Source organism: Vanrija pseudolonga, chromosome 2, assembly GCF_020906515.1.
Source record: "Vanrija pseudolonga chromosome 2, complete sequence".
Classification (NCBI taxonomy): domain Eukaryota; kingdom Fungi; phylum Basidiomycota; class Tremellomycetes; order Trichosporonales; family Trichosporonaceae; genus Vanrija; species Vanrija pseudolonga.
This window is the reverse complement of record NC_085850.1, coordinates 1,080,241-1,104,845: the sequence shown is the minus strand read 5'-3', so window position 1 is coordinate 1,104,845 and position 24,605 is coordinate 1,080,241. Positions and strand designations below refer to the sequence as shown.

At 62.3% G+C, this 24,605-nt stretch overlaps 8 protein-coding genes and 1 non-coding gene across 9 annotated transcripts; 4 read left to right on the top strand and 5 right to left on the bottom strand.

Annotated features, from left to right (window-relative positions):
• Nucleotides 1–67: 67 nt before the first annotated feature.
• Nucleotides 68–7,084, bottom strand: CHS6 (Chitin synthase 6). The gene is made up of 5 exons (XM_062768703.1): nt 6,106–7,084; nt 2,601–6,040; nt 2,201–2,555; nt 433–2,151; nt 68–378 (listed from the first exon to the last, which is right to left on the bottom strand). Exons 1-5 carry the CDS (start codon nt 6,507–6,509, stop codon nt 270–272), a joined length of 6,027 nt encoding a protein of 2,008 aa, XP_062624687.1. The 5' UTR covers nt 6,510–7,084; the 3' UTR covers nt 68–269.
• Nucleotides 7,085–7,631: 547 nt separating this feature from the next.
• Nucleotides 7,632–11,298, bottom strand: LOC62_02G002194 (uncharacterized protein). The gene is made up of 3 exons (XM_062768702.1): nt 11,241–11,298; nt 9,224–10,811; nt 7,632–9,184 (listed from the first exon to the last, which is right to left on the bottom strand). The coding sequence occupies exons 2-3, from the start codon at nt 10,622–10,624 to the stop codon at nt 8,006–8,008; spliced, it is 2,580 nt and encodes an 859-aa protein (XP_062624686.1). The 5' UTR covers nt 10,625–10,811; nt 11,241–11,298; the 3' UTR covers nt 7,632–8,005.
• A 2,161-nt stretch (nt 11,299–13,459) lies between these two features.
• nrf1 (Vacuolar transporter chaperone 1) lies at nt 13,460–16,154 on the top strand. The gene is made up of 9 exons (XM_062768701.1): nt 13,460–13,703; nt 13,924–13,973; nt 14,039–14,117; nt 14,270–14,306; nt 15,545–15,642; nt 15,698–15,761; nt 15,797–15,873; nt 15,935–15,985; nt 16,029–16,154. The coding sequence occupies exons 1-9, from the start codon at nt 13,665–13,667 to the stop codon at nt 16,104–16,106; spliced, it is 573 nt and encodes a 190-aa protein (XP_062624685.1). The 5' UTR covers nt 13,460–13,664; the 3' UTR covers nt 16,107–16,154.
• Nucleotides 16,155–16,224: 70 nt separating this feature from the next.
• On the bottom strand, nt 16,225–17,385 carry LOC62_02G002192 (uncharacterized protein; the record flags this gene model as incomplete). Its single annotated transcript, XM_062768700.1, has 3 exons — nt 17,146–17,385; nt 16,674–17,107; nt 16,225–16,629 (listed from the first exon to the last, which is right to left on the bottom strand). The coding sequence occupies exons 1-3, from the start codon at nt 17,327–17,329 to the stop codon at nt 16,225–16,227; spliced, it is 1,023 nt and encodes a 340-aa protein (XP_062624684.1). The 5' UTR covers nt 17,330–17,385.
• A 627-nt stretch (nt 17,386–18,012) lies between these two features.
• Nucleotides 18,013–19,684, top strand: RIM9_0 (pH-response regulator protein palI/RIM9). The gene is made up of 3 exons (XM_062768699.1): nt 18,013–18,221; nt 18,259–18,483; nt 18,577–19,684. Exons 1-3 carry the CDS (start codon nt 18,152–18,154, stop codon nt 18,936–18,938), a joined length of 657 nt encoding a protein of 218 aa, XP_062624683.1. The 5' UTR covers nt 18,013–18,151; the 3' UTR covers nt 18,939–19,684.
• gno (Gluconate 5-dehydrogenase) lies at nt 19,163–20,053 on the bottom strand (the record flags this gene model as incomplete). Its single annotated transcript, XM_062768698.1, has 2 exons — nt 19,163–19,796; nt 19,839–20,053. 2 exons carry the CDS (start codon nt 20,051–20,053, stop codon nt 19,163–19,165), a joined length of 849 nt encoding a protein of 282 aa, XP_062624682.1.
• Nucleotides 20,054–20,234: 181 nt separating this feature from the next.
• LOC62_02G002189 (uncharacterized protein) lies at nt 20,235–22,767 on the bottom strand (the record flags this gene model as incomplete). The annotated part of the gene is made up of 6 exons (XM_062768697.1): nt 20,235–20,352; nt 20,392–21,647; nt 21,684–22,082; nt 22,123–22,436; nt 22,488–22,495; nt 22,705–22,767. 6 exons carry the CDS (start codon nt 22,765–22,767, stop codon nt 20,278–20,280), a joined length of 2,115 nt encoding a protein of 704 aa, XP_062624681.1. The 3' UTR covers nt 20,235–20,277.
• A 515-nt stretch (nt 22,768–23,282) lies between these two features.
• LOC62_02G002188 (uncharacterized protein) lies at nt 23,283–24,212 on the top strand (the record flags this gene model as incomplete). Its single annotated transcript, XM_062768696.1, has 1 exon — nt 23,283–24,212. One exon carries the CDS (start codon nt 23,283–23,285, stop codon nt 24,210–24,212), a length of 930 nt encoding a protein of 309 aa, XP_062624680.1.
• Nucleotides 24,213–24,495: 283 nt separating this feature from the next.
• On the top strand, nt 24,496–24,578 carry LOC62_02G002187. Its single transcript has one exon. It is a non-coding gene; the product is annotated as a tRNA-Ser (tRNA).
• The last annotated feature ends 27 nt before the right edge of the window (nt 24,579–24,605 follow it).

Genomic DNA, 24,605 nt, shown 5'->3' with positions numbered 1-24,605 from the left:
CAGTTTGCTTCGGCCAAGTCGCTCGCTTCTCTTCGCCGCTCGCCCCTCGCCCCTCGCTCCCCCGCCGCGCGGTGCAAAGTCCTTCATACATAGAGGCATTAATCAGAGTGTGTTTTGTGCGTGCAAGGTGAGGGGCCACTCGACGAACAAGACGGGGTAGTCGTGGCAGTGGGGATATCGTGGTGTGTGCTGTGGCGTGCGTGCGTGCGTTGGGGGGGGTGTGGGTGGTGGGGCGCGCCGAGTTGGAGAGAACAAGGTCATGTCTATAACTACTCGCTCAGGATTTTGTCAATGTTCTCATTGAGCCAACTCGCGCGCTCTTGCAGGTTGGCGTTGGGGAATAGTCCGTAGATGGCCTCCCGGGCCGATCTCTTCGTTCTGGAGAAACGTCAGCAGGGCTTCTCGAGCTTGCAAGCATCAGCCAAAACTCACACTGTCATCAGGTCCTGGGTCAGCAGGTAGCTGCGCAGGACGCTCAGCACCGCCTCGTCCGATGGCGACGGGTTCGGGTTGACTGAGAGCGTGGGGGCGCCGAATGGGTTGGCAGTCGTCGCAAGCGAGTAGTTGCTCGCACGCGCAGGGTCCATGCCAAAGCCGGCAGACACCATCGTGTTGCGAGGAGGACCCGCAAGCGGCGACGGGGCGTATGGCGGGAACATGCCGCCGGTAGGGGGCCGAAGCGACTCGAGCGACATGGCTGGCGAGTTGAACGGGTTGGGGCCGAACGCCATGGGTGGCGTGAACGGCTCACCGTACATGCTGCCAGCGCCACCACCACCCCACATCGACGGCATACGGCTCTGCGGGTTCATGTAGGGGGCGGGCGAGTGGACGCGCGAAGAGCCGCCAGAGTGGTCCCTGTACTCGCTGTTGCGAGCCGACGAGTGCATCGATCCGGCGTAGTTGGTGTTGCGAGTGCGGCGCGTACGGCCAGTGCGGCCAGAGTCGCTGCGAGCCTCCTTCTCGCCGTCCGAGTGAAGCGATGCCGTCTCCCAGGCGTTGGCCTCATACTCCTTGAAAGTGCGCAGAGGAATCATCGAGTCGTCGAAGCGCTCGTCGTCGTCGTAGACAACAGTCTTGTTGCTGCCCTCACCGACAACCTTGCGAGTGTTACCCCAGGAGAAGTCGTCCATGGACCAGAACGAGTATAAGGGCAGGAAGACCGAGTAGACGGGGTACGCGAGGATGTAGACAAACATCCAGCCGACGAGCATGAACTCGCGCTTGAGGATGAAGATGACAGCCTGGAGACCGTACACGGCGGCGATCATACCAATCGAAATATAGGGGATCGGGGCCTTGTGCGTCGACACGACAACGATGAGGTAGACGAGGTAGGTAAAGGTAGCGGGCAGGATGATGGTACCGAGCAGGTCGATGAAGACGATGAAGCGCATCGAGAAGAAACAGAAACCGCACATCTCGGGCAGGAAGAGCAGTTCGACCAAGTTGTGGATGGTCGAGTTGATCCAACGACGACGCTGCGACAGGAGCACATTCCAGCGGGAAGGCGCGACGGTGTAGGCGAGAGCGTCGGGCGTAAACTTCATCTTGAAGGTTGGGAAGTGCTTCATCATGAGCGTGGTGAGGTATCGATCTTCGCCGAGGGAGAAGAGGTTCTTCTTGTGCAGCGTGTCGACGTTGGGTTCGGCATACTCATCAATGACGACCGACGAGATGATGACTGGGCGGCCCTTGTCGGCGGTACGGATACGGTAGACCGAGAAACATCCGGGAAGACAGGTGACCGAGCCGAACAGCGACTCGAACGCCTTGGTGAGGTGGTGCGAAATGTAGTACTCGTAGACTTGGATCATGGTCGTGAACGACTCGCGCTCGTTGGCAACCTTGGTCTCACCGCAGATACCGATAATCTTCTGGTCGTCGGCCGTGCAAGAGATGAGACGGTTGAGCGATTCCGGGGCAACGGTTGTGTCGGCATCCACCTGGAAGATGTACTCGTAGAACGTGGGGTCGATACCAATGACGTTGCGCATCTGGTGGTAGATTTCCAGCTCGAGGGGGCACATGGGAGCGTCGAAGTGAACACGGTTGAGGTACTGCATGAGCAGGACCTGCGAGTCACGCTTTCCACGGTTACCGGGGCGAGAGGTCTCGGTGGGCTTGCCGACCTTGACAACAACGACATAGCTGGAGGGGTTAGCTGGGTATTACTTCTCTCCAACGCAGCAAAACTCACGGAACAACATGGCCCTCGACCTCGTACAGACCAGAGTAGACTTTGCCGTAGTTGAGCTGCTTGCTGCCCTCACCGATACTCTTGAACAGGAGCGGCTCGGGGTCAACCTTGGGGTCGACACCGAGAATGTCAAGGACGATACGAGGCGTAGGGCGGTTGTTACCGGAACCAATAATGTTGCCATCACAGATGATGAAGATGAGCTTGCGCTTGTCATCGTACTCGAGGCACGCAAGCGAGTCAATCGTCTTCTTGAGAGACTCTTCGCCCTCAGTGTAACAAGGCACCTGACAGACGACAAACTTGTCCAGCAGTTCGGGGTTGCGCTTGCCGCCAAGCTGGAGAGCAGCCAAGACTGGGCGGGGTCAGCTTTGCCTTTGCGAGGCCATTGTCCACTTACACTTGGCAACAATCGTGGTCATGAGGATAACCGAGAATGCCAAAAGCATGTAGTTCTGAACCAGACACCTTGCCGTCTTGCGGAAGTCGGTGCCACCAATGTAGAAGGCGCTGTTCAAGCAGTCGAGGTTGTTCTTGGCATCATCGGCGTTCATGGCCGCGAGGGCCTCGTCCAAGGCCTTGGAGATGTCCGAACCCTGGCCTTGCTTGAACAGGTCAGTGATCGACTTGTCGAGGAAGGCCCAGTTCGGCAGGTTGGTGCCAGAAACGCCGCTGTTCTTGGAGATGGTGTTGAAGTAGTCGCTGAGGTCAAAGATCTTGCCCTTGTAGATCGACCAGTAGGTTGTGGCGTCGTTGCTGATAGCGCTCTGGATGTCCTTGTTGTCGATAACATATGTTCCCTTGTAGCGCTTGTCCAAAGCGGGGAGCAGAGATGACCAGTACCAATCGTTACTGGCAAAGTCGGAGCCGGGGTACGAGTTGGATGCTCCGAGCGCTCCAGACGAGTGAACAGCCTGGGGCAAGGAGACGAGACTGATGTTGGCGGGAATGAGCTGAAGCTGGGGGTTGTTGGACAGCTCCTTGCAGCCAGGGGCGGCGAAGAGGGGAACTGGGAAGTAGGGGTTGAGGTTCTGTCCACCAAACTGGGCCATGATGGCCTCGTTGGTCGGCGTGCCGAAACCATTGGTATGATCCTGCTTCCAGAAGTTGGAGAAGTCGTAAACCTTACCGGCGATGGCGGCGTAGTAAGGAGCGCCATTGTCACCAGTGTAGGCCAACAACTCTCCACTGTTCCAGGCCTTGTCCATGTCGGGGCAGAGAATCTTGCCAAAGCCGATAATGTAGAAGATGACGACGCCGCAGGTGAAGCCGATCATGATACAGATGGCGACCTTCTCGCGCCATGCCATGCGGACATCGGCGCGCTTCATGCCGCCAGGCCACTTGAGTAAGAAGCTTGGGATCCACCAGGTGAGAAGCCAGACGATGCGGATCCACCAACGACGCTGCGCAGTCGTGGCAATGACCTCAGTGGCGTGGTGGCGCTTCTCGGTCTGGATGAACGCGCCAGGACCGTTGTTGTTGCTAGGGTCGTGCTCGTCGTAGCCACCGACACCGCGGTTACCACCACCACCACCACCGCCTCCACCTCCCGCTCCGCCGCCGACGCCGCCGTGGTCGTGGCCACTGCGGGAAGCGAGCCAAAGGTCGCTTGCTCCTGGGTCAGGACTGTCGGCATATCCGTAGGATCCGCGTGAGTGGGTGCGAAGGAGGTTGTCCTGGCTCTCCGGGTAGTGCTCGCCCTTGCCGTAGATACCGTGACCGTAAGAAGAGGCACCGCGAGGAGTCAATGCGCCCTTCTCCTCCGTGTCCGTGAGTGTCTCCTCTCCGCTGCCGTGACGCGACTCGGTAGACCGAAGGAGGTCCTCCTGCTCGCGCCAGGGACCCCAAGCAAGCCAAACGCGGTCGTTTCCAATCGCGTAGTCGGTACCTGGGAACCAGCCGTGCTGGCGAGCAAAATCCTCGACCGTCCGGTGAACGTCCTGCGCAGGAAGCGAGTGGCGAATGCAGAACTGGTGGAGAGTGTAGTCGGCGACGTAGTCAACTTGACGGCGGTTGACCAGGTCGGGGAGGAGGAGAGAGCGGACCTGCGACTTGAGGCGACGGCGATCGTACGAGTTGGCGTGTCCAGAGTCGTTTGGTCTGATGCAGTGCACGCCCCAGACACGGGTGAGATCAATCGTGTCGAACAAGGTCGCGAGAGTGGCGTTGATCTGCGCCGAGACGGGCTGAGGGACAGAGTCGTCAATAGGCCAAGCAACAGACGCCTGAGGAGCGAGGTCCTCGATAGGGTGCGCGATGGGCGTCGGGGTGCGCAGAGGCGAAACCGAAACCTGGGCCTCGACGACGATATTGTCGTCCAGAGGGTGGCCCTCGGTGGCAAGTGCGGGGCCCGACACGAGTTTCGTGACAAACGAGTCGGTAGAGGAGCGCAGAAGACCAACGAGCTGCTTGTCAAAGACGTCGGCGTTGTGGTCGATAAAGTCGGTTGCGTCGTACGCCACGGGGCCACAGTAGTGGTTGATGCCAAACATGCGGCCCTCCTTGGGCATGGGACCAAGGGTGGTTGGGGGACGAGCGATGAAGGATGGGTGTCCGGTAAAGGTCGAGGTGAGGCTGCGAACCACAGCATCGGCCTTGACCTCCTCGCGGTCCTCGCCCTTGATGTTCTCACCGACCTCGGCCAGCACGCCAATGACACCGAGAGGGTGCTTGGCGAGCTTTTCTGATCCGAGGAGGCCACCACGGAGGAGCTCGACGCAGGCCGCGTTGTCCATGGTGGGGACCTGGGGCAGCTTGATGCCGTCTGCAGAGATCTCGGCGTTCCATCCCAGGTTGTCCTCAAACGTCCTGCGCAGGAGGTACGAGTGGAGAATCTCGTTCTGGAAGTTGACCGAGAACTCGTCAAAGCCATTCTGGCCATTGGCGTTGATGAGCGGGGCAGAGGTCAAGAGGGTCGAGTTGCGCTGGTTGGGCTCGGTCGTGAGCGTTCGGCTCTGGTGTCCGGGGACGTCGAGCTGCACGATCTGAAGCGTCTCTGCGCTGGGTGGAGGCGCCAGGCGCTTGTTTGCCATCTCGACGACAAAGGCAAAGAGAATGCCGTACAGGTCACGCATGAGCGAGTCACGCTGCGAGGCGGCGCCCTCGGCATCGAGGAAGACGGAGGCGAGGTCGTGGCGCACCCACTTTGTGCGGTTGACGAGCACTGCCTCGAGCTCCTCGGCCGACACACCGAGGTGGGTAGCCACCTCGACGAGGAGGTGGCGCTCAACAACGGTGGTGTGCTCTTCGTACGACGTCATGCCGAGCGAGCCAGTCGCGCGGGTGTCGGTGAAGGTAATGTTGGAGAGGACCAGGATGGCGGTAAGGACCGAGAAGATGGATCTGACGTGCTTCATCTTGAAGCCCAGCGACGCGAACGCGGCGCGCAGCTCGCCGAGCTGCGTCGAGTCATCCGAGAACGGTCCACCGGGGAGACGGTAACAGTTGCTCGACGCGAGGAGGGCATACGTGTCAGGGTCATCGAGGCGGAGCTGTTCGCGCTCGTCGGGACTAGCGCCAGCGAGGAGCTGGTAAAAGACGTGGAAAGTACGCTCTTCCTGCTCGAGTGGTCCAATGCGCCACTTGTTCAGGCCGAAGGGGAGGACCTTTGCTCCGGCGAGTGTGCCTTCTGGGGAAAAGTGAAGCTCGAAGTAACGACCGTGCTGAGAGGCCGACGGGTTGATGAGGGTTTTCGAGTTTCCAAACGATTCGAGGAGTGTGAGGAGGTGCGAGACCTGGTCGGCCAGCCTGCGCTGGGCTTTTGACGTTGCCGCAAGCTTGAGGATCTGGGTCGTGAGATGGCGCGAAGTGGTCGACTTTCCAGCACCTGTCAGACCCCTGCGCAGCTCTGTCAGCGTCATCGCCTCTCGCGTCGATCAGCAGCTAGCACAGCTCAAACATACTCGTAGATGACCGTCTGCGTCTCGCGCTGACGGCTCATGAGGAGCCAGACACGGCCGGCGAGCTCGTACACGCTCGGCTGGCGGGGGTCACCGCCGATGCCGCCATCGGTGCGGGCGACGTCCTCGGCGTATCCCTTGCTGCTCTCGTCGTTGAGGCCAGAGAGCACACGGAGGGGGTTGACGACGATGTAGTCGGTGCCCGAGGGCGACACGCGCGTGTAGGGCAGCTCTGCACGAGCACGCGCATGGAGGAGGGCGGCAATCGTGTCCTCGGAGGGGAAGGTGCGGGCGGCTGCGGCTTCGCCCCCGGCGGCGGCGGTGCTGCTGCTCTCTGGCGTCTGGATGAGCGCGCTCAGATCAGTGTACCGTGCCGCCTGGGTCGGCGGGAACGGGTTGCTCGCCATCGTGTTGGTCGACTAGGGCGAGGCGTGCCGTGCGTAGGTGGGAAGGTGCTGGCCCCGATGCACACTGGAGGATAAAATATGCGGGAGAGGACGAAGGTGACGATGAGGGGAGACAGGGGAGCGGGCGATGGGCGGCGGCGTCGGCGGCGGCGGCGGCTTTGGCAACGCGGTTGCGGCCTTGCTCGGCGGCGTACGCTGGAGGCGAGAGATGGAAAGAGGGAGTAGGAGTAGTAGTGTACAAGCTCTGATCGAGTGGAGATGGGGACACCAAAGTCGTTGCAGTGGTAGCGGTGCTGCTGACGACGGCGGGTTCGAGTGAGCCTGTGACTGAAGGCGGGGGTAACGGGGGTGCTGTTAGGGGCGAGCGAGCGAGCGAGCGAGGGTTCCCCTGGAGTGTTTTCGCACACACTCGTGGGAGGAAGGGGGCGTTTTGGCGCAGAGGGGGGATATGCAGCTATGAAGTGTCCGTAGAGGTGCGTGATGCGTGAGACGGTGGCCGTGGCCGTCGTTGTCGAGGAAGGCAGCGGCGGTCTGCGGCAACGGGGTTGCGGGCAGAGAGGAAGTGGTGGTTCGTTGTTTTGCAGCAGTGCAGTGTGTGCTGGCTGGTTGTTGTGGTTTTGTCCTCGTGCTTGCTGGTGTCTGCACGCTCTGCTTGCTGGCCGCGCTGGTTTTCGTGACTTTAGACAAGATGTGCTAAAGGTCTAAGGGTCCTAGGCCCCCTTGTCCTGGCCCAGTCAGTCTAATCCCAGGCCCGCAAGGGGGGGAGCAGTCTGCATATTGCACCAAAAGGCACGGGGACAAGTGGCGGGCAACCCACACACTCATGGCTTCAAGGGATCGCCTATTAGCGGTGCACATTTGAATCCGTGTAATGCTATTGCAGCTGGCCGCCGGCTGCCTGTGCACACTGCCTGGCTGGGGCGACGACGACGTCGACCAACCGTCACTGCTGCGAATGGCGATCCTCTGCCAGCCTGCCCTGCCCTGGCTGCCTTCCCTCTCTCACATTCAAACGTTTCAGCTTCAGGGCAAAAAACCCATCCCACACCAAGAAAAAGTCATATCGGGCCTGGACAACCACGTTTCAGTCCCTTGCGTCGGCCATTGTCAGATCTGACGTCGTGATGCAACACTGAAAGTGCATATGAGAGGGCTATTGTAGCCACTATGACAGAGGAGGATGGTAGGAATGAAGGAGAAGCAGACTGGATGGTCGCTGGGCAAATGACAACTGCCAGTCCTCCCCACTCTCGGACAAGGACCAGCAGCAATCAAACAGTGTAATCACCAAAAGTTGGGCAATGGGTGGGGGAGTGGGAATGGGGGAAAGCCGTCGCTGGCCGGCTCGCGGCCAACGGTATGAGTATGAGACGAAACAAAGAAGATTGCAGTGAAGTGTTTGATGGGGTGGTCAAGTAATAAACAGTGGTGGAAGGATGGGGTTCGTTGCCAGAGAGTGTCCAGTCGTTTCGTTTTCGTGTTCACAAAAGTGTTCGCTACAGGTCGTTGGAGCTGGCGCTGCGCGCCCGTGTCCGCCTCTCGCGGTCCCGGATGGCCTGCTCTCGCATGCGCGCAATCTCGGCCAACTGCTCGGGGGTATGTGCGAGGCTGGCGAACATGGGTGTGTAGTCGCCGTCGCGGTTGATGGCCTGAAGGTCGTGTTGCTGAGGTACAACCGTGTTTTGCTTGGCCCTGACTGCACGGTCGTCAACGTCGTGCTCAAAGACGTTGCCGTCTTCAGAGTCGTCTTCGTGAATGGCTTTGATGGTCGACGGGGTGCCAGTCAGAGTCAAGGGTGAGAGTCCGTTGGATGGAAAGACATCGGCGTTGGACGGGGTGATGAGAATGTGACGCCCAGGCGGAGGGGACGACGCATCCGAGGACATGGACGAGCACGAGCTGTTGTTGGACGCACCCTTGCCGCGGGTTCGCTCGCGAGTGCCGTTCACAGAAGGAAACGTCGACTGGACCTTGTCGAGGGCCATGATGCCCAAGCCTGCGACCTGTTTGTCACCGTCCTCATCTGCTTCCTGCTGAGTCTGCTCGTTGGTTGCTGCAGCCAGCTGGCCTCCGTTGGACGAGTTGGAGTCGTCGCCTGTGGACTTGAGGTTTGGCTTGCTCTTCTTCTTCAAGACCGACGACGCGATGTGGAGACGCCGCAACTCGGAAGCAGAAAGTTGAGACTCGGAGGATCCGTCGTTTGTCGACGATCGCGCCGGTGTGTTTGCGGAGGCCGGAAGGGACGACGACATCTCGGATGGGTACGGCGAAGACAGCTGCGACATGGGTGTTGCATTGCCCATACCCATTGGCATGGGTGAGAGGTGGCCTGGGGTGAGAGGGCCAGCCAGCATGTCGGCGTTGCCTGTCGAGTTCTCGCCTCGCCTCTGGTGCGTGTATGGCGTGTGCGGCTGCATTCCGTAGTGAGGTGGGAGTGGCGAAGGGTACACCGGGGGGTTACCGTTGGCGAACTGGAAGTAGCCGCCGCCACCAGCGCCTGCGGCCGGCGAGTAGGTCATGTAGGGCGTGCCAAACTGCGTCGGCAACTGGAGGTGAGCCTGAGATGACTGGCCGTTGTCTTGGCTGACCGCGGCGAGCTCAATGTCACGCAGGCGGCTACAGACGGCTTGATACATGTGTGTAAGGGTTTCAAACCTGCTACGCATGACCAGGAGCTGCATCGTTAGCACTGTGTCACCAAATCGACCACTCACGTCTGCTTCTAGTCGCCTTGAATCGGCCTCTGCGCGGTCACGGGCCTTGCGAGCCCGCTCGTAGTCTGAGCGAACGCGATCCTCTGTAGCTCTGGAGCGACGAAGCTCCTCCCTCGCTCGCACCTCGTCGTCGCGCGCCTTGGACTCTTCGGCTTTTGCGTGACCGATCTCTGCTCGCAGAGAGTCGATAGTCCGCTCGTGGTTGTCAAGCAGCACATCCAAGGCAGGTGACATAGGCAGCCCCGCGAGGCTAGCGTGGCGTGGTCGCCGACGAGGGGTTGGAGGAGATCCCGGTGCCGACGACAAAGACAGCGAGTGTAAGGTTGGGGGCGATGAGAGGTCATCGGACGAGAGATTGACGACGCTGCGATGATTTGCGAGCATGGGGGCGTGAACGCTGTCTGGTGTTCGGACACCGTCAGATCCAGAGCGTGCCTTTGACTTCCTCTTCTTCTTCTTGGCGGCCGGGAGAGCGGAGGGCTGGGGGTGAAGGTAGGTGTCCTCGGTGATAACCGAGTAGGCGCTACTGAGGCGACTACTGAGGCGACTGTGCTGTGGTCTGCGACCATAGGTATCTGGCTGATCCCACGCCTCGTCTCCGTCTGTGGAGATGTCAATGTCCAGAGGCACGAGGTTGGGGAGCGCGGCCGATTCGGCAAGCGGTAATGGCGCCGCTTTCAGCCGCGAGGTCTGGGCGGCGAGGCTGAGATCTGGCGATACCTCCTCCGAGTAGGCCGAAGCTTGAGGAGATGGAGAGGGCTCTTCCTCGGATTGTGACGATTCCAAAGAGACGGTGAACGGTGTCGAGGCCTGTGCTCGCGACTGGGCGGCGGGCTGGGCGGTCGAAGGGCCGGCTTGGCCGCCGTCGTGTTCTAAAGGCGCTACGCCGCCAGCCGGGTCCGATATAGGCCCCAGCCGAGGAGACGACTCGATCGAGCTATTTGTCGCGACGCTAGACTCGCCGACGTTACTGGTTGTGCTGCAGTTGCCCTTGAGAACGGCGGCCGACTTGCGTTTCTTGAGCTCTTTCCGCCTCTCGCGGCCGCGTTCACGCGCCGACTTTTGGGTGGCGAGCGCAGACGATGAAGCCGAGCTTGGACCCGCTCGATCCCTGTCGTCTCCAGTGGCCGACCGGTCCTTTGAGTCCATGGCAAGGAGTTCTTCGGTCAAGGCCTTACTGCGGCGTTCTCGTTGTCTTCTGCGCCACTGCCGAATAGGCTCGCGAATAACAAAGTAGATGGCGCCGAAGACGAGAACAACGGTGCACACCAGCAGTTGCCCGCGCCAGGTCGCAATGAGGGTGAATGTGTGCGAGCTAACGACGCCGCGTTGTGTTGATGATGGCGGCATTGCTGCAGTGTGTATTGGTATGCGAGTGTTGCGCGCACGCCGCGTGGTCATTGCGCGCGCGGCCGCAGCAGAGGTCGGGGGAGGAGAGGAGGGGGGTCGGGGAGTGGGGGAAAGCGGTGACCACTGTGAGTGTCCACTGTCGATAAAACGTGGTGTGTTGAGTGTTGTGGGGAGGGCTTGTTGAGTGGTGGAGCACAGCGCTCAAGCGTCCGAGGGCTATGTCGGCATGCGGGATAGGCTAGAGAAGAGCAAGGTTAGGGACAGAACCCGGCGGATAGAGGACGTGGAAGATATGGAGGAGTGGGACAGGGATGGACGCGCGAACGGGACGCGCAAAAGTGTGCAGTGGGCGCATGGGACGCTCAGAACCAGACACGCGCGGTGGAGTGTGCTCTTGGCGATCCAACAAGGATCAAGCCATACACGCGCACCGCGTCGGAAATATCTTTTCGTGACCGCAGCGGTGCTTGCGCCCACCAAGGGGGGGGGGGGCAAAGACGACGCGATGCAATGCTGCACGCAAAGACACGTAGGAGCGAGTGAAAGGAAGTGCAAAGTGGAATCTGTAAGGTTCGGAGGCACGGGAGCGGGGACGATGATAGCGGCGGGCGGGCGAGCGAGCGAGCGACTTGGGATGCGAATGCCTTGGATTAGAAAGTGTACTCACGATGTGCTTTTGGCCAGCGAGGCCTGGTTTATTGACTGCTGCTGCTGCTGCTGCTGCTGCTGCTGCTGCTGCTGCTGCTGTGTAGAGTGCAGTGTCAACGTGTCGCTGTTTGTGCTTGAAAGGGATGTTTGACGACGGGTGAAACGGTCGCAGTCGTCGAGCACCAGTCACCGAGGCGTGGGGGAGGGCAACAAGGGTACAGCGGCTGGCTGGCGGCGAGCGACGGCGACGAGGATTATTTGGGAAGAAGAGTGTGTAGTCTTTGGTTTTTGCGTTCCGCAATGCTGATCGGGGTGGGTTGGGTTGCTCCAAAGTAGACTAGGCTGGGGGGGACGATAGCCGAATGTGGGGGTGAGGGGTGAGAGGGGGTAGTGCCGAGTGAGAGTCGTCCGTTGTCGTCGCTCAACCAAAAAGTACGAGTGGTGTGGATGATGATGATGATGATTGTAGTAATAATAATAGTATGTAGTAGTAGTAGTGCTGGAAGTTGATGCAGGGACCGGAAGGGCGGCGGCGGCGGCACCGGCGGTGGCGGCGTGTGTGCAGTAGAGTCCCTGGGTGGGTGCCGTGCTTTGAAAGGGTCTCTCGTCTCGTCTCCAACTTGAAGCATGCAGCAGCAACAGTAATCGAGAGAGTGGGCTGAGGGAGGTGAGACTGGGGAGCCGCGGGAAATCGGTTGTCGTCTGTACAGTGTCAGACCTTTGTCGAGGGAGCCGACGCAGCAGCCGCCAGCACGCAGCGGCAGCAGCAGCAATGGACAGTTTGCCGTTGCCGTCGACGTGCCGACCGATTCGATGCGTTCAGCGGCGTCGCACCTGTCCAGCCAGTCAAAGGAAGTACGAGGAGGCGGCGGCAGCAGCGGCAGCGGTGGCGGTCACTGATTGTGGGAGGTGAGTTTTGCGTGTGTGGGGGAAGATGGCAGCAGCAGCAGCAGCCAGGGGCTCGGGCAAAGGAAAGGACCGCAAGTTACCTGGACGACGGGCGAGGAAGGCAAAAGGACAAGGGCAAGTGGCCGGCCGGTCCCTTTTCGTCTTGTCCCTGAAACGGGGAGACGGGGGTGGGTGGGTGCAGGCAACAAATGAACATGAGACTGAGACGCGGACAGTGAGTGTGCACCGTGCATGCACAGACGCGAGAGGCTGCTGCTCCTGCCGCTGCCGCCTGCCAACTTTCCAGCGTGCAGCGCCCACGCCTCCCAGCCCCGGAAGATCGCCGAGGCACCATCAGGCGCGAGCTAGGCTGCGACGAGGACGACGACGACTACCACGGCGACAGAATAACCTCTCGGCCTCAAACCCCACTCCCAGGCAGGCCACACTCGACCGACCGGGCAAGGCACACACACGGGCTGACTTTTTATTATGGGCAGACGACCACGACTCTTGGCCGCCGCTGGAAGTGGCTGCTGCAGGCTACAGTGGCATGGGCGTGTAATTGTGCATTCCGTGTACGACTACCATGCACATGACGGGGCCGTGTGAGAGCAATGCACAGACCTCGCTCATCTCACGGTGCTGGTTCTGCCACAACCGCGAAAAAGTAAACAATCCCAAACAGGTGTCACACGATGCAGCCGACGCGCAGCGGACCGCGGCTTCGCGTCTCTAATAATACGCATCTGATGGGCTGTTCACAAGACTGCACCACGCGATCCACAATAGCCAAGCCAAAGAAAAGTCAAGAGTGCCGCATACTCAAACAGGGGGGTGGCCGTGGGTGTTATGGCATTGTTTACGATTGCATGAGCCGTCTCGGTCGGCAACTTTGGCCGCAACACCTATTGAACCCTAATATGCCAGTGACTAGTCGCCGGGTACGCACCGCCATAACCCAGCACTATGGAAACTTGTTTACGGCAGCGGCAAGGGGAAAATTGATGAGAGCAAAGTGCTTGCTGCCTCGTTGGGAAGATCCGACGGGGCCGTGGAATCTGCAGGCCTAGGGAACGGAGTAGGAGGAGATTTAGGCGTCCGACATTCCGACCATGCCTATCTTATATTCGGGACGCGACCATCGCATCCGACATTTGGCCCCGCGGGTTGAAGATCGGTATGGGATTCAGGCTGCTCTCAGCCAGGCAGCCAAGTGAGCGAGCCAGCCGGCAAGCCAGGGTCCCATCCAACCCAGGCCGCCAGTCCAGGGCATTCAATGTCGCTCTCATAGGCAGGTCATTGTCGCACGTGCGAGCGACACCAAAGATACCACCACCTCTTCCCCCCCCCCCTGCCCTCTTTCTATCTCTCGCACGCTGTAGCAGAGACAAGCAATCATCAGCCGCCTTGGTTAATCCCTTCACACACACTCCAAGTGCTCAACTTTTGTTCCGACGCAACTTGAACCACTTCTCGTCTTTTGAACCACTAGTCACTTGCTGTCTCTCACTTCCCATCACACACACAAACACCTCCACCACATCACACAACAATGTCCACCCAGCCTCTCCTCCAGCGTACCGCCAAGAAGGTAGGTCACAGCCCGGTCGAGTGCACGGACCTCGGCTCGCGATACAAAGAGCGAGACCATAGCTGACCATCGCGCCTCTTTGCCCTCGACAATCTCATCTCCCACCTTCCCTCCCCCATCTCCCACCCACGCCACTTACGCGCCCATCTCGCACGGTTGAACCAAATTTGCTCGTCCTCTGTGCCGCGCACGTACACACGCACTCGCGACCTTGAAACAGCGCATCGCGCTCCCCGTCCGTGTCGAGCCCAAGGTCTTCTTCGCCAATGAGTGAGTTGTGATGGGTTTCAGCCTAGCGAGGAGGTGAGGAATGTAGCAATTGACTCCCCACCCAGGCGTACCTTCCTCTCGTGGCTCCACTTCGCCGTCGTCCTCGGCGGTCTCGCTGTCGGTCTCCTCAACTTCGGTGACAAGGTAAGTGCAGAGGAGTGGAGGGGTCGTGGCGAGGGTGCTGGGGGCAGCGAGGATACTCGGTCTGCCGTGGCTGGCCACCCCAGCCAGCTCCAGCTCCCTCGCGGCAACACCCGGTCGGCAGCTCCGATCGTCAAGCAGAGCTAATCAACCAGGTCGGCCGCATCTCCGCTGCCATGTACACCATCATCGGTGAGTACAACTGCCGAACCGCCGGCGAGCGTTGCTAACTCGCGACAGCCGTCGGTGTCATGATCTACGCCCTGGCGATCTACCAGCGTCGTGCCAAGGCCATCCGCGAACGGTCCGGTGCCCCCTACGACGACCGCCTTGGTCCTGTGAGTGATGGTGCTGGTAGTGTAGGGCAAGCGCTGACACCCTCCAGACCGTTCTTTGTGTCTTCCTCCTTGGTACGTTGATGTTGCGCCGGCTTGCCCTGGGCCGTGCTTGGCCCGGGGTCGCTCGCTGTCTTGGCCACCCCGCGCCGAGCCCCCGCTGACGTTCCCCAGCCGCCATCACCACCAACTTCATCCTCCGCGCCGTCTACGACGAGGACAAGTAAGCATCGCCTCAAGGCGCCGCTGCGGCTCTTCTAGCCAGCAGCTACACGGATATAGGAGGATTGCGCGTTGGCGAATACATAGCAGCTCTAGCAGCTGGCACGTACGAGTGGGAGGATAGGTCTCTCACATTCTGCACTTTATGATTGTCCTGGCGTTGGGTGCGGCGTTGACTGGCGAGTCCCGAGCTGCATGGCAATAGTTGCAGGCGTTGCAGTCTGGTGCGTGCATGACGCCGCTGGGCCGCTGTGACGTCTTTGCCCGCTCTGGGTACAGTCATTTGCGACTCTTGGTGGAGGTATCACGACGACCAGTGCAGTGTGACTGCCACTTGACGGCGGAACTATGACGTGGCTAGAGTCCAGGGCGCTGCATGCCGTACCACGCATAACCCACCCACCTTTGGCCGACTCAGACCCTTTGTCACTCTCCATCCCTCCTTCTCTCTACTTTTGCGAATCTCCTCGGCTGATCAACATGTCCTGGCAGTGTGAGTGCTTACTTGGAGGTAGGAGGGGCGCTCGCTCCCGCGCAGAGTGCTTGCGCGAGCTGCTGCGCGTTGCCTGCTCGGTGTGGGAGCGGGCCATGGCGGGGTCATCGGCCGCCGCCGTGTGCACAGCACCACCTGGTGCTCGCAAGAGCAGGAGGCCAGCGACGAGCCGTGCTACGCCAGCGAGCGCAGCGCCGTCGCCGACGCCATGGCTGTGCCCTCCGCCGCTGTCGGCGACGCCGTCGCTGCCCCTTCCTCCCTGCCCCAGGCCCGACGTTACACCCGACGCACGCCCGCTAACGCCGCCGCCTTCCTTCGCACCCGCCTCCGACCTCGCTACATCCACGACGCACGGCCCACCTCCCCCCTTCACCTCACAGCTTACGTCGACGACCAGCTCCTCGCTACCGGCAAGATCTCCAAGGCCGCCATCCTCGGCAAGGCCGGCGGCGTGTGGGCCACCTCGAGCGGCTACACTGTGGGTTGCCTCTCCTCCAAAGGTGGACCTGCACATCACTGACGCCGCCGCGCAGCTCTCGCAGGCCGAGCAGGACTTTGTCACCAAGACGGCGTTCACCAGCCCCGACTCGGTGCAGGGTGCGCTTTGTGGGGGTGAGCAGCGCTGACAGCAGGCACCGGCATCACCCTCAACGGCTTCAAGTTCATGACCCTCCGCGCTGGGCCTGACGAGGTGCTCGGCAGGAAAGGAGTGAGTCGACGGGTGTGGGAGAGGAGAAGGAGAGGCCGAGGGCGCAGCTGACAACCAACAGGAGCGCGGTGTGGTCATCATCCCCACCACCCAGGCCATCCTCGTTGGCGAGGTGAGTAGCTGCGCGTGTCGCGCGGTCACAGCTCACACCCCAGTACGACGGCACTCCCGCAGGCGACGCCAACGTCGTCGTTGCCAAGCTCGCCGACTACCTCAAGAGCGTCGGCTACTAGACGCGTGGCCATCTGGGCGCAAGGAATATGATGAATGCTGTTTACATGCGGGGGTTCCAGTGTCTAGGTCTACAGAAAGGGTGGTGCAAGTGGGCTCAAGGTGGTTCCAGTCGCCGCGCTAGTTCTTTGCGCGCTTGGCGGGCTTTGTGGGCTTGGAGGCCTCGTCGCGTGCCGCCGCGCGTCGCTCAGCGCGGTTGCCGCCCTCGGGCTCGGCGTCGGCGCGGCGCGCCTGCGCCTTGTTACGCTGGGCGGCGCGGCGAACAGCAGCAGCGCTGGCCTTGCCGGGCGCCTGCTTGGGTGCGAGGGGGCCTGACGCGCCCTTACCGGCTGCTGCGCGCTCCGCGGCGCGCCTTTCGCGGCGGTTGAGCTTGGGCTGGGCGGGGGTAGCGGCGGGGGTGGCGGCGTCGGCCTTCTCCTCGCCCTCGTCCTCGTCGTCGCCCTCCTTCTCCCCCTCCTCAGCGGCAGCCTTCTTCGCCGCCCGCTTAGCCTTCTTCGCAGCCCGCTTCGCGCCCTTGCCCTGCGCCTATCGTCGTCAGCTCATCCTCGCCCCCAACAAAACAAACTCACGACCTCGGCGGCGCCAACGAGCTGGGCCAAGATCTCCTCGACCACCTCGCGCGGGTCGGCGTCGTCGTCGACCGGGGCAGCGGCGAGACGCGCGTTCCACCGCTTCAGCGCGCGCTCGTGCGATGCCGACGCGAGGTGGCTCGCGGCCATCATCTCGTGCTTGAGCGCCTTGTCGGGGCAGAGGACGCACGCCTGCGGGAAGAGCTCGGGCAGCGAGGTCGGGTACAGCGGGTCGCTGGCGACTTCTGTTATGGCGGGGAGGACGTCGGTGATGTCGAGCTCTTCTTCGTCGTCTTCCTCATCTTCCTCATCGTCGTCCTCGTCCTCGGCGCCGCGCTTCCGCTTGCCGCTGGCTCCATCCTCATCGCTGCCTTCGTCGTCGTCCTCGTCGTTCTCATCCTCGTCGTCATCGTCGTCGCTGTCAGAAGACAAGTCTGCCGTCAGCCTCGCCACCACAAACAAACACACTCACCATCCTCGTCGCTGAGCATGTGCTCGTCCTCATCCTCGCTCTCGTCGTCGTCCTCGCTGTCCCCGTCCTCCTCCTCAGCCCCGCTCGACAGTCCCGCCTCGAGCCGCGCTGTCCTTTCCGCCTCGGCCCAGTCGGCACGCTGCTTCCTCTCGACGCGCTTCGCGGTGCGCGAGTACAGCGGCATGGTCGTGTTCTTGGCTTACTGCTGCTGCTGCGCGGTGTAGGTAGCCTGTGCTCGGTTACTGCCAGTGACGACAGTGCAGCTGCGCGAAAAATGGCCAGAGCTGGTGGAGGTTGTCGAGGGGGTAAGTGGGAGGGTTGAATACGGGCGGGGCGTGCGATGCTGCTGGCTGGAATACTTGGTGTGTCATTGTTCTGTTCCGTGCGGGGTAATACTAAATTGCAGTGTGTTTCAAAATACAAGCAAGGCTTTGCCCAGGATAATGGTAACTCTGGGCCGGGCCTTGTTTATGCTTTGGCGCGCGGCAAAAGTGAATGTTGCACGGGGATGGTAAACAACCACCACTGCCGCGCGCACTGCCCACTGCACTACTGTCTATGCATGAACCAGCCCACCCGCGGCCCAGGAGCCGAAACTCACACGCTGGCGTAAGTCACTCACGCCGCTGGCATCACATCCGCGGCACTGCATCGGTTGCAGATCCGCCGTAGCGCAGCGCAGTTGCACCGCGGCAGGCGGAAGATCGCCAAGCCCACTGAGCGAAGGCGGTGACTTTACATGAGCGATGACGATTGGGCCGTGGCGCCGCCGAGGCGGTGACTCTTTGCGCTGTGCACGATCTGTGCATCAGCAGCAGGAGTGCAGCAGGGGGTGCAGCGCTGCATATAATACTCTCTCTGTGCATTGTCCTTTTGTCTGCTTCTCACACTCTTCCCATCACAGTCGCTGCTACATCTCAACGACCTAGGTCCCTTCATCTACACCCCCGCCACCACACTCACCTACCCCGCCGCCACCACCACCACCCACACAACCACAGCGACCATGGGCTTCGCATCCTTCGTCCACACCTGTATCCTGTTCTGCGCGTTCGTGTGCTGTCTCTGGGCGTGCTGTAAGTGGCCAAACCGCAACATCGCTGACGCTCCCAGTGACCGCCCCCGTGCTCCGCTTCAACCGCTTCCTCGACGTCACGACAGCGAGCGCACAGCTCCGCCTCGGCCTCTGGGGCTACTGTGATATGAAGACGGGGCAGTGCTCCAAGGTCGGCGTGGGCTACGACCTCACCGCCCTGCTCACGAGCACAACAAACTTCAAGGTCATCAACGGGTACACGACGCTCACAAAGGGGCTGGTTGTTGTGCCCATTACTGGAGGTACGTCACCCCCTGTGCGGATGCCGATGCCGCCGCTGCCGCATGCCGCCGCACTGCCAGAAAGCGTTAGCCCCTAGCTGACACAAACCGCAGGCATCACCTTTGTCGGCTTTGTCATCTCGGCATGCTCGCACAAGTTTGGATACGCGTGCAGCGCGTTCTTGGGCTTGATCGCCTTCATCTTCTCGCTCGTCGGGCTCATTATCGAATCGATCCTGTTCAAGGCCGTGCAGAACGAGCTCCGCAAGCACACGACCGCCACAGTCTCGGGATACATGGTCCCCCACTGGCTGCTTGTCGCTGCGACCGTCGGCCTGTTCCTCTGCCCCTTCTTTGGATTCTACGAGTGCTGTGCCGCCCGCCGCGAGCAGCGCGGCTCCAAGGGACGATACGTGCCCGTTGACCACGCGGGTGTGCCCCTCGCCCAGTACCCGCAGCCCATGGGCCGCTACTAAGCGTGCGAGCGTGCGAGCGTGCAGCGCGAGCCCCCGCCGCCGCCGCCGCCCTCGCACCTCTCCTCCAACCTCTAGTGAATCTTAACGACGACACCTGACCGAAACCAGTTGTGGACATTTGGGCTCTTTGCCTCTCCTCCTCCTCCGCCTCTCTGAACACTTAGACACGATCACTGCACATGACCTATGTACCGAGATGAATGATAGAGTATACTGCAAATCAATCACGGAGCGTGGATCTCGGGGCCGGCCCAGTTGCGTCCGCCACCGAGCACAATCACGTCGCCGTCGACGTAGCTGCCGGCGCGGGAGGCGAGGTAGATGGCCGTGCCGGCGATATCCTCCTCCTCGCCGCCGCGGCGCAGGGGCACGATGTCGCCCGCCTTGGACAGCTGGCTCTTGCCGTCGTTCGGGTCCTGCATCTGGCTCGGGAACAGCCCGGGCACGATGGCATTCACGCGGACCCCGTGCTCGCGGAACTTGCTCGCCAGCAGCCGCGTGAGGTGGCTCACTGCCGCCTTGGAGGCCTGGTACGCTGGCTGGGAGCTCCGCGGGTCGCTGTTCAGCGCGCCAATGCTCGAGATGTTGATGATCCGCCCGCTATGCGAGCTGCTCGCGAGGAGGTGCAGTGCGCTCGCGGAGAGAAAGTACGGCGCCTCGACGTTGGTCGCGAATGTCGCTGCCCAGGTGTCTGGCGGCGAGGAGAGCAGCGCAGCCTGCAGCTCCGCCACGGGGAGCTTGTGGCTGCTCGGCGTGTCGGGCAGGCAGATGCCCGCGTTGTTGATGAGCACGTCGAGGCGGGAGAGCGTGGCGATGAACGCCGTGACGGCCGCGCGGTCAGTCACGTCGAGCACGACGCTGGTGTGTGAGCGGGAGGCAGGGGACGGGGGCGATGCTTACGTGTGGATGACGGCCTCGGGGTCCGCGACGGCCGCGACGGCAGCCTTGGCCTCGGCGAGCGCGGACGCCCGCCGCGCGGCGAGGTACACCACCGCGCCGTTCGCCGCGAACCCCTTCGCCATGTACTGCCCCAGGCCGGTGCCCGCGCCCGTGATGAGCACGTGCCGGCCGCGCACGGAGAAGAGGTTGTCGAGGGTGAAGCTGGAGGCGGGCATGGTGTGTGGTGAGAGAGAGTGAGTGGGTGGAACGGCGTGAGGGGAGCCGTGACAGCATGGTCGTGATGGCGATGATACCACCACCCCGGAGTTCGGTCCGTATGACGACAATCGCTCCGACCCACCATCGGCCTCATCCGACCGGGCCAATGATGCATGATGCTTCACTGCTCACGACCAACTACAATACAAGGTACAACCTGCTGCCTGCCTCCCAGCCCAACTCAACTCTGCCCCTCTGGCGCCCCCGCACCCGGCGCACCCAGCGTCGGGAACATGAAACTCGCCATCGCCGCCTGCTGCGTCGGCGTCAGCGCCGGGTCGCTCCACTCCCTCACGCTCATGTCCCACCCCGGCGGCGGGCGCTCGACGGCCGGCACGACTGACGGGTCGCCCAGCAGGCCGGTAAAGTAGCCGTCAGACGGCGTGAACGCCCCGTTGGGGGTCACGCCTGGCGCGCTGCTCGCGGCCGTGATCATGCGGTTGCTGTCCTCGGCGCCTGGGGGCGGGCCTGGTGGCGGCGGACCGCCAATGACGATCGTCCCCGGCGGCAGGTCGCGGATCTCGCGCGCGGCCTTCTGAGAGGCGACAAGCACACCGCCTTGTGGTAAACTGTCATCTCGTAGCCAGGTGACGCCGGTGATCGACGCCTCGGGCAGCCGGTTGAGGATCCCTGGTGTTGGGTTCAGCCCGCGCGGGCCGTCGAAGGCCGTCTGTTCGCGGTGCGTCTGTGTGATGTTGTACAACAGCTCGATGGGGGCGAGCGAGCGGCGCAGCAGCGGCAGGTGACCCTCGGGGATACGCGCGAGCCACCGGTTGACGGCCTCGCGCCGCGCCTTGTCCAGCAGTACGGCGCCGTCCCACTCGCCCCTCCGCGCCCAGGTGTGATACTGGATCATGCAGGCGAGCGAGAGCGCGTACGGGCCGAAGAAGAGAATGTCGCCCACCTCCTCCTGTGTCGTGGCCCAGTCGATGGCCGTGCGCGAGATGGCAAGCAGGTCGAGCCACGCCGGAACGTCGCAGTTGAGTTCGAACCGCTGCGGCACGATAAACGACCAGCGCATGACGGGCCGGTAGAGGAGCCACCGGATGCCCGTGTACAGCAGGTGCAGCAGACCGGCTTCCTGGCCCGGCCAAAGCCCCGTGGCCTTGAGGTTCTGCGGCAGGCCGTCCCTCCACTGGTCGAGCGCGTCGCGGACGCCAGAGAGCTGCTCGCTCGTGGCGTTCTTCGCGCCCATCGGGCCGTACATGACCACAATCAGGCGGCCGAGGATGAGAGTCAGGACGTAGAGGTGCGCGAAGAAGTCGTCGCCGGGGGTAGACGACGGGATGGCGTCGACAGGGATGAGCAGTGTCATGCCTGACCGCGCAGCGTGCCAGATGTCAATGACCCGCGCACACCGCCATATCCTCGCGTCTGTGCCGCTCGTGGCACGGTCGATGCCCAGGTCCCGCGCGTGCCGAATGGCGGCAGTCAACCGCGACCGTGCAACCTGGCTTGCGGAGGCGATTCCTGGCTTAACGGCAAGCTCGTCGACCAGCGCGAGTGAGAGGAGCACCTGGACATTCTCTCGTGTCGGGATACTCAAGACGTCTGGGGTCAGCACTACTCGTAGCCATCAACACTCACCATTGTCCTCGATCTCGCACTTGACCAGGTGCCGCAGTGCGTCAAACACGACTGGCGGGACACTACTCCGGGCCGCCACCACTGCCGCCATGGCGTGTAAGAGAGGGTCACCGGCCGACGACACCTCGATGCGGGTCACGATCGGTATAAGCGGCGAGACATGCGCGAGGAACTTCTCGACCAGCCGCGACGCGACCTCGCCCCACGACTCGGACCGCAGCGCCTCGTGCACTGCCGGCGGCGTGTCGACCAACGTGCTCGTCGACACGTCGATCCAGCCGTCGCCCGAGCCCTCGGGGAACGCTCTCATAGCCAGCCCGCCTGACCGGTCAAACTCGTCGAGCGCGCGCAGCGGCACCGTCGGCATCGAGTGGAGGATGTACGAGATGGACGTTTGGCCTGGGGCAGGTCAGTTGGCGGTACATCAAACCTGCCTCACCTTCCCTATGCACGTGCGGCTTGTTGCCAGCACCACCACTGCCGCCGCCGCGCGACACGCCAGGCGACATGGACTGGAAGAGGTCGGCGGGCGACAGCCCGAACGGCACCTTTGGCCCATCTGGCGTCTCCTCTCGCCCTCCGTCGTCGTCTTCACGCTCATAGTGACTCTGCGACCCCGGCGCAGCCTCGAGCCCCAGCCCGCGGCGCACCCGCTTGGTCCGGGACGCTGTGAGCGGGAGGTCGAACGTGCACGCGATATGCGCGCCGTGGCACGACTGGCACGCGTCGCGCGTCGAGTCGACCGGCACGCACCTGGCATGCGTTAGCGTTGACGTCAACCTTGTTTGGCCCGGCTCGGCTCACTTGATTTTCTGCTCGTTAGCGCCGTACACACACGCACGCGACCCACCTTGAGCCGGCAGCGATCACACGCCTGAAGGTTCTTGCTGCGCTGCGGCTCACGCGGCCGCTTGTTGGCGTCGCCGCGCACGGCTTCGGGAGACCGGGTCGGGCTAAGCGCGTGCGGCGGCGGTGGCCGCGCACTCGTGCCGGCGCCAGGTGAGACGTCGTGGACGCTTACGCCGGCGGTCGAGGCGGGGATGCGCGACGGCCCGGCGGCGAGGGATGGATCTGGCTCGTCCATTGTCGTGGGTCGCTTGTGGGTATTGTTCTAGACGGCAGATGACTTTTCTGACGCGCAATCTCATTGTAGCCACAGTGATGGTGCAATCGGGACCGAGGTGGAGGCGAAATAGGCGTGCGTGGGGTGGGGCTATCTGTGTGGAGGTTATAATAGGCGTGTGCTATTACCGCGCCTATTTCGTTTATCTCCACCTTGTGTGCCTGAACCTGCCGTGCGGCCGGCGCTACGCGTCACTGATGGGAGCCGAGCCGCAAGATCCATCATCGCATCGGCAACCTGCCACCCACGCGTCGGGGCTTTCAAAGCACCCCGGCAACGATGCACATGTTCGGCAGCTTCGCTTCGAGAGCACACGCTGCAAGCATATAACAGCGCCGACGGCCACCGTCCTCACCTCCATCAGCTCGTCTGACTTGTTCCAACACAGCAACCACAACAGCAACCACCAACCACACCCACTGTCCCTTCGTGGCGATCACCCGACCACCACCAAACCAACCCAACAACCAGCAACAATGACCAACCCTCCCGGCTTCGAGCCCCACTTCTCCTACTCCTTCAAGTCGTTCGTGCCCGGCTGGCAAGCCAGCAGCTCTGGCGCCGCGGGTGCCTCAGCAGGTGCCAGTGCCGCCGGCGCTGCGTCCGCCGCAGCCGGGGCCGGTGGCGGCGGCGGCTTCCCGCCCCCCAACGCACACTACCACAACTACTACGGCGGGCGGTATTACCGCCCGCGCAGGTTCGGCTTTGGGCGCCGCTTCGTCTGGTTCGGTCTCGGCGCCATGGCCGCCACCTGGTGGATCAGCCACAAGACGCACCACGACGAGCGCCGCAAGCTCTGGCACCAGGAGATGCGCGACCGCCACCCCAACGCGGCCTTCCCCGAGGCGCAGCCGCCATATAAATTCGACTGGACGAGCCACCGCCCTGCATTCCCATGCTCTGAGCGTGCGCGTGCGCCGCCTGCCGAGCCCGCCACCCCCGCAGTCGCCATCCCGACCGAGTTCCCCAAGCCCGCCCCCGTCGTCGCCGCTGTGCCTGTCCCCGAACCCGCCATCGTTGCTGCTCCCGTTGTCGCCGCCGCCCCTGCCGCCCAGGCGCCAGTAGCGGACGACAAGCCCCGCCGCTCGTGGGGATGGCGTGCGCGCCGCCGCGAGCAGGCCGAGCGTGAGAAGGCCGAGCGTGACGCCGCCACTGCCGCTGCCGCCGCCACCCCCGCAGTAGTCCCCGAGGACGAGATGGCGCGTATCCGCGAGTCAGTCGAGCGCCTGTGGGAGGAGCGCGTGCGTGAGGGCCGCGAAGCGCAAGCGCGCGCCGAGGACGCCGCCCGCGAGTATGCGCGCGATAAGCTCGACCGCCTGAGCTCAACCCTCGACCGTCTCCGCGAGACGCTGGACCAGCCCAAGACTGGCAGCGACGGCAAGCCGCGCGACGGGCGCATGGTGTAACTGTGTAGTTCTCGGCTGGCTAGAATGTAGACTAGAATGTATTAGTGGCATCGCTTCTGTGTCGAACGGCGTGACTGGCTCGAGCGCATGCATGCATAAGAGTACAGCGCCGACAAGCCGTGCAGAACGCATCGAGCGCGCTGCATTTGCCCTGGGCCCAGGCACCACCCCGACCCCTCTTATACGAGTGAAAATTTGCACAAACAGAATCCGCTATCGGACATGGGAAATGACGGGTTGGGCCATTTGGCTCTGGCTGGACGACCCATGTTCGATTCCGACAGGCGCGGTGACCGAGTGGCCTAAGGTGGCACCTTGCTAAGGTGTTGTGCATTGCACGCGAGAGTTCGAATCTCTTCCGCGTCGGAATAGCTTTTTCTAATGGCGGTGTGG

Coding starts and splice junctions, on each gene's coding strand:
- LOC62_02G002194 (XM_062768702.1), bottom strand. CDS start 10,624: ATGACCACGCGGCGTGCGCGCAACACTCGCATACCAATACACACTGCA. Junction 9,185..9,223: donor CAAGGCGACTAGAAGCAGAC/GTGAGTGGTCGA, acceptor CTAACGATGCAG/CTCCTGGTCATGCGTAGCAG.
- CHS6 (XM_062768703.1), bottom strand. CDS start 6,509: ATGGCGAGCAACCCGTTCCCGCCGACCCAGGCGGCACGGTACACTGAT. Junction 6,041..6,105: donor ACGCAGACGGTCATCTACGA/GTATGTTTGAGC, acceptor AGAGCTGCGCAG/GGGTCTGACAGGTGCTGGAA. Junction 2,152..2,200: donor GTCGAGGGCCATGTTGTTCC/GTGAGTTTTGCT, acceptor TAACCCCTCCAG/CTATGTCGTTGTTGTCAAGG.
- nrf1 (XM_062768701.1), top strand. CDS start 13,665: ATGTCCACCCAGCCTCTCCTCCAGCGTACCGCCAAGAAG. Junction 14,118..14,269: donor TCCTCAACTTCGGTGACAAG/GTAAGTGCAGAG, acceptor CTAATCAACCAG/GTCGGCCGCATCTCCGCTGC. Junction 15,874..15,934: donor AGGTGCTCGGCAGGAAAGGA/GTGAGTCGACGG, acceptor GACAACCAACAG/GAGCGCGGTGTGGTCATCAT.
- RIM9_0 (XM_062768699.1), top strand. CDS start 18,152: ATGGGCTTCGCATCCTTCGTCCACACCTGTATCCTGTTCTGCGCGTTC. Junction 18,222..18,258: donor GTGCTGTCTCTGGGCGTGCT/GTAAGTGGCCAA, acceptor TGACGCTCCCAG/TGACCGCCCCCGTGCTCCGC. Junction 18,484..18,576: donor TGTTGTGCCCATTACTGGAG/GTACGTCACCCC, acceptor CACAAACCGCAG/GCATCACCTTTGTCGGCTTT.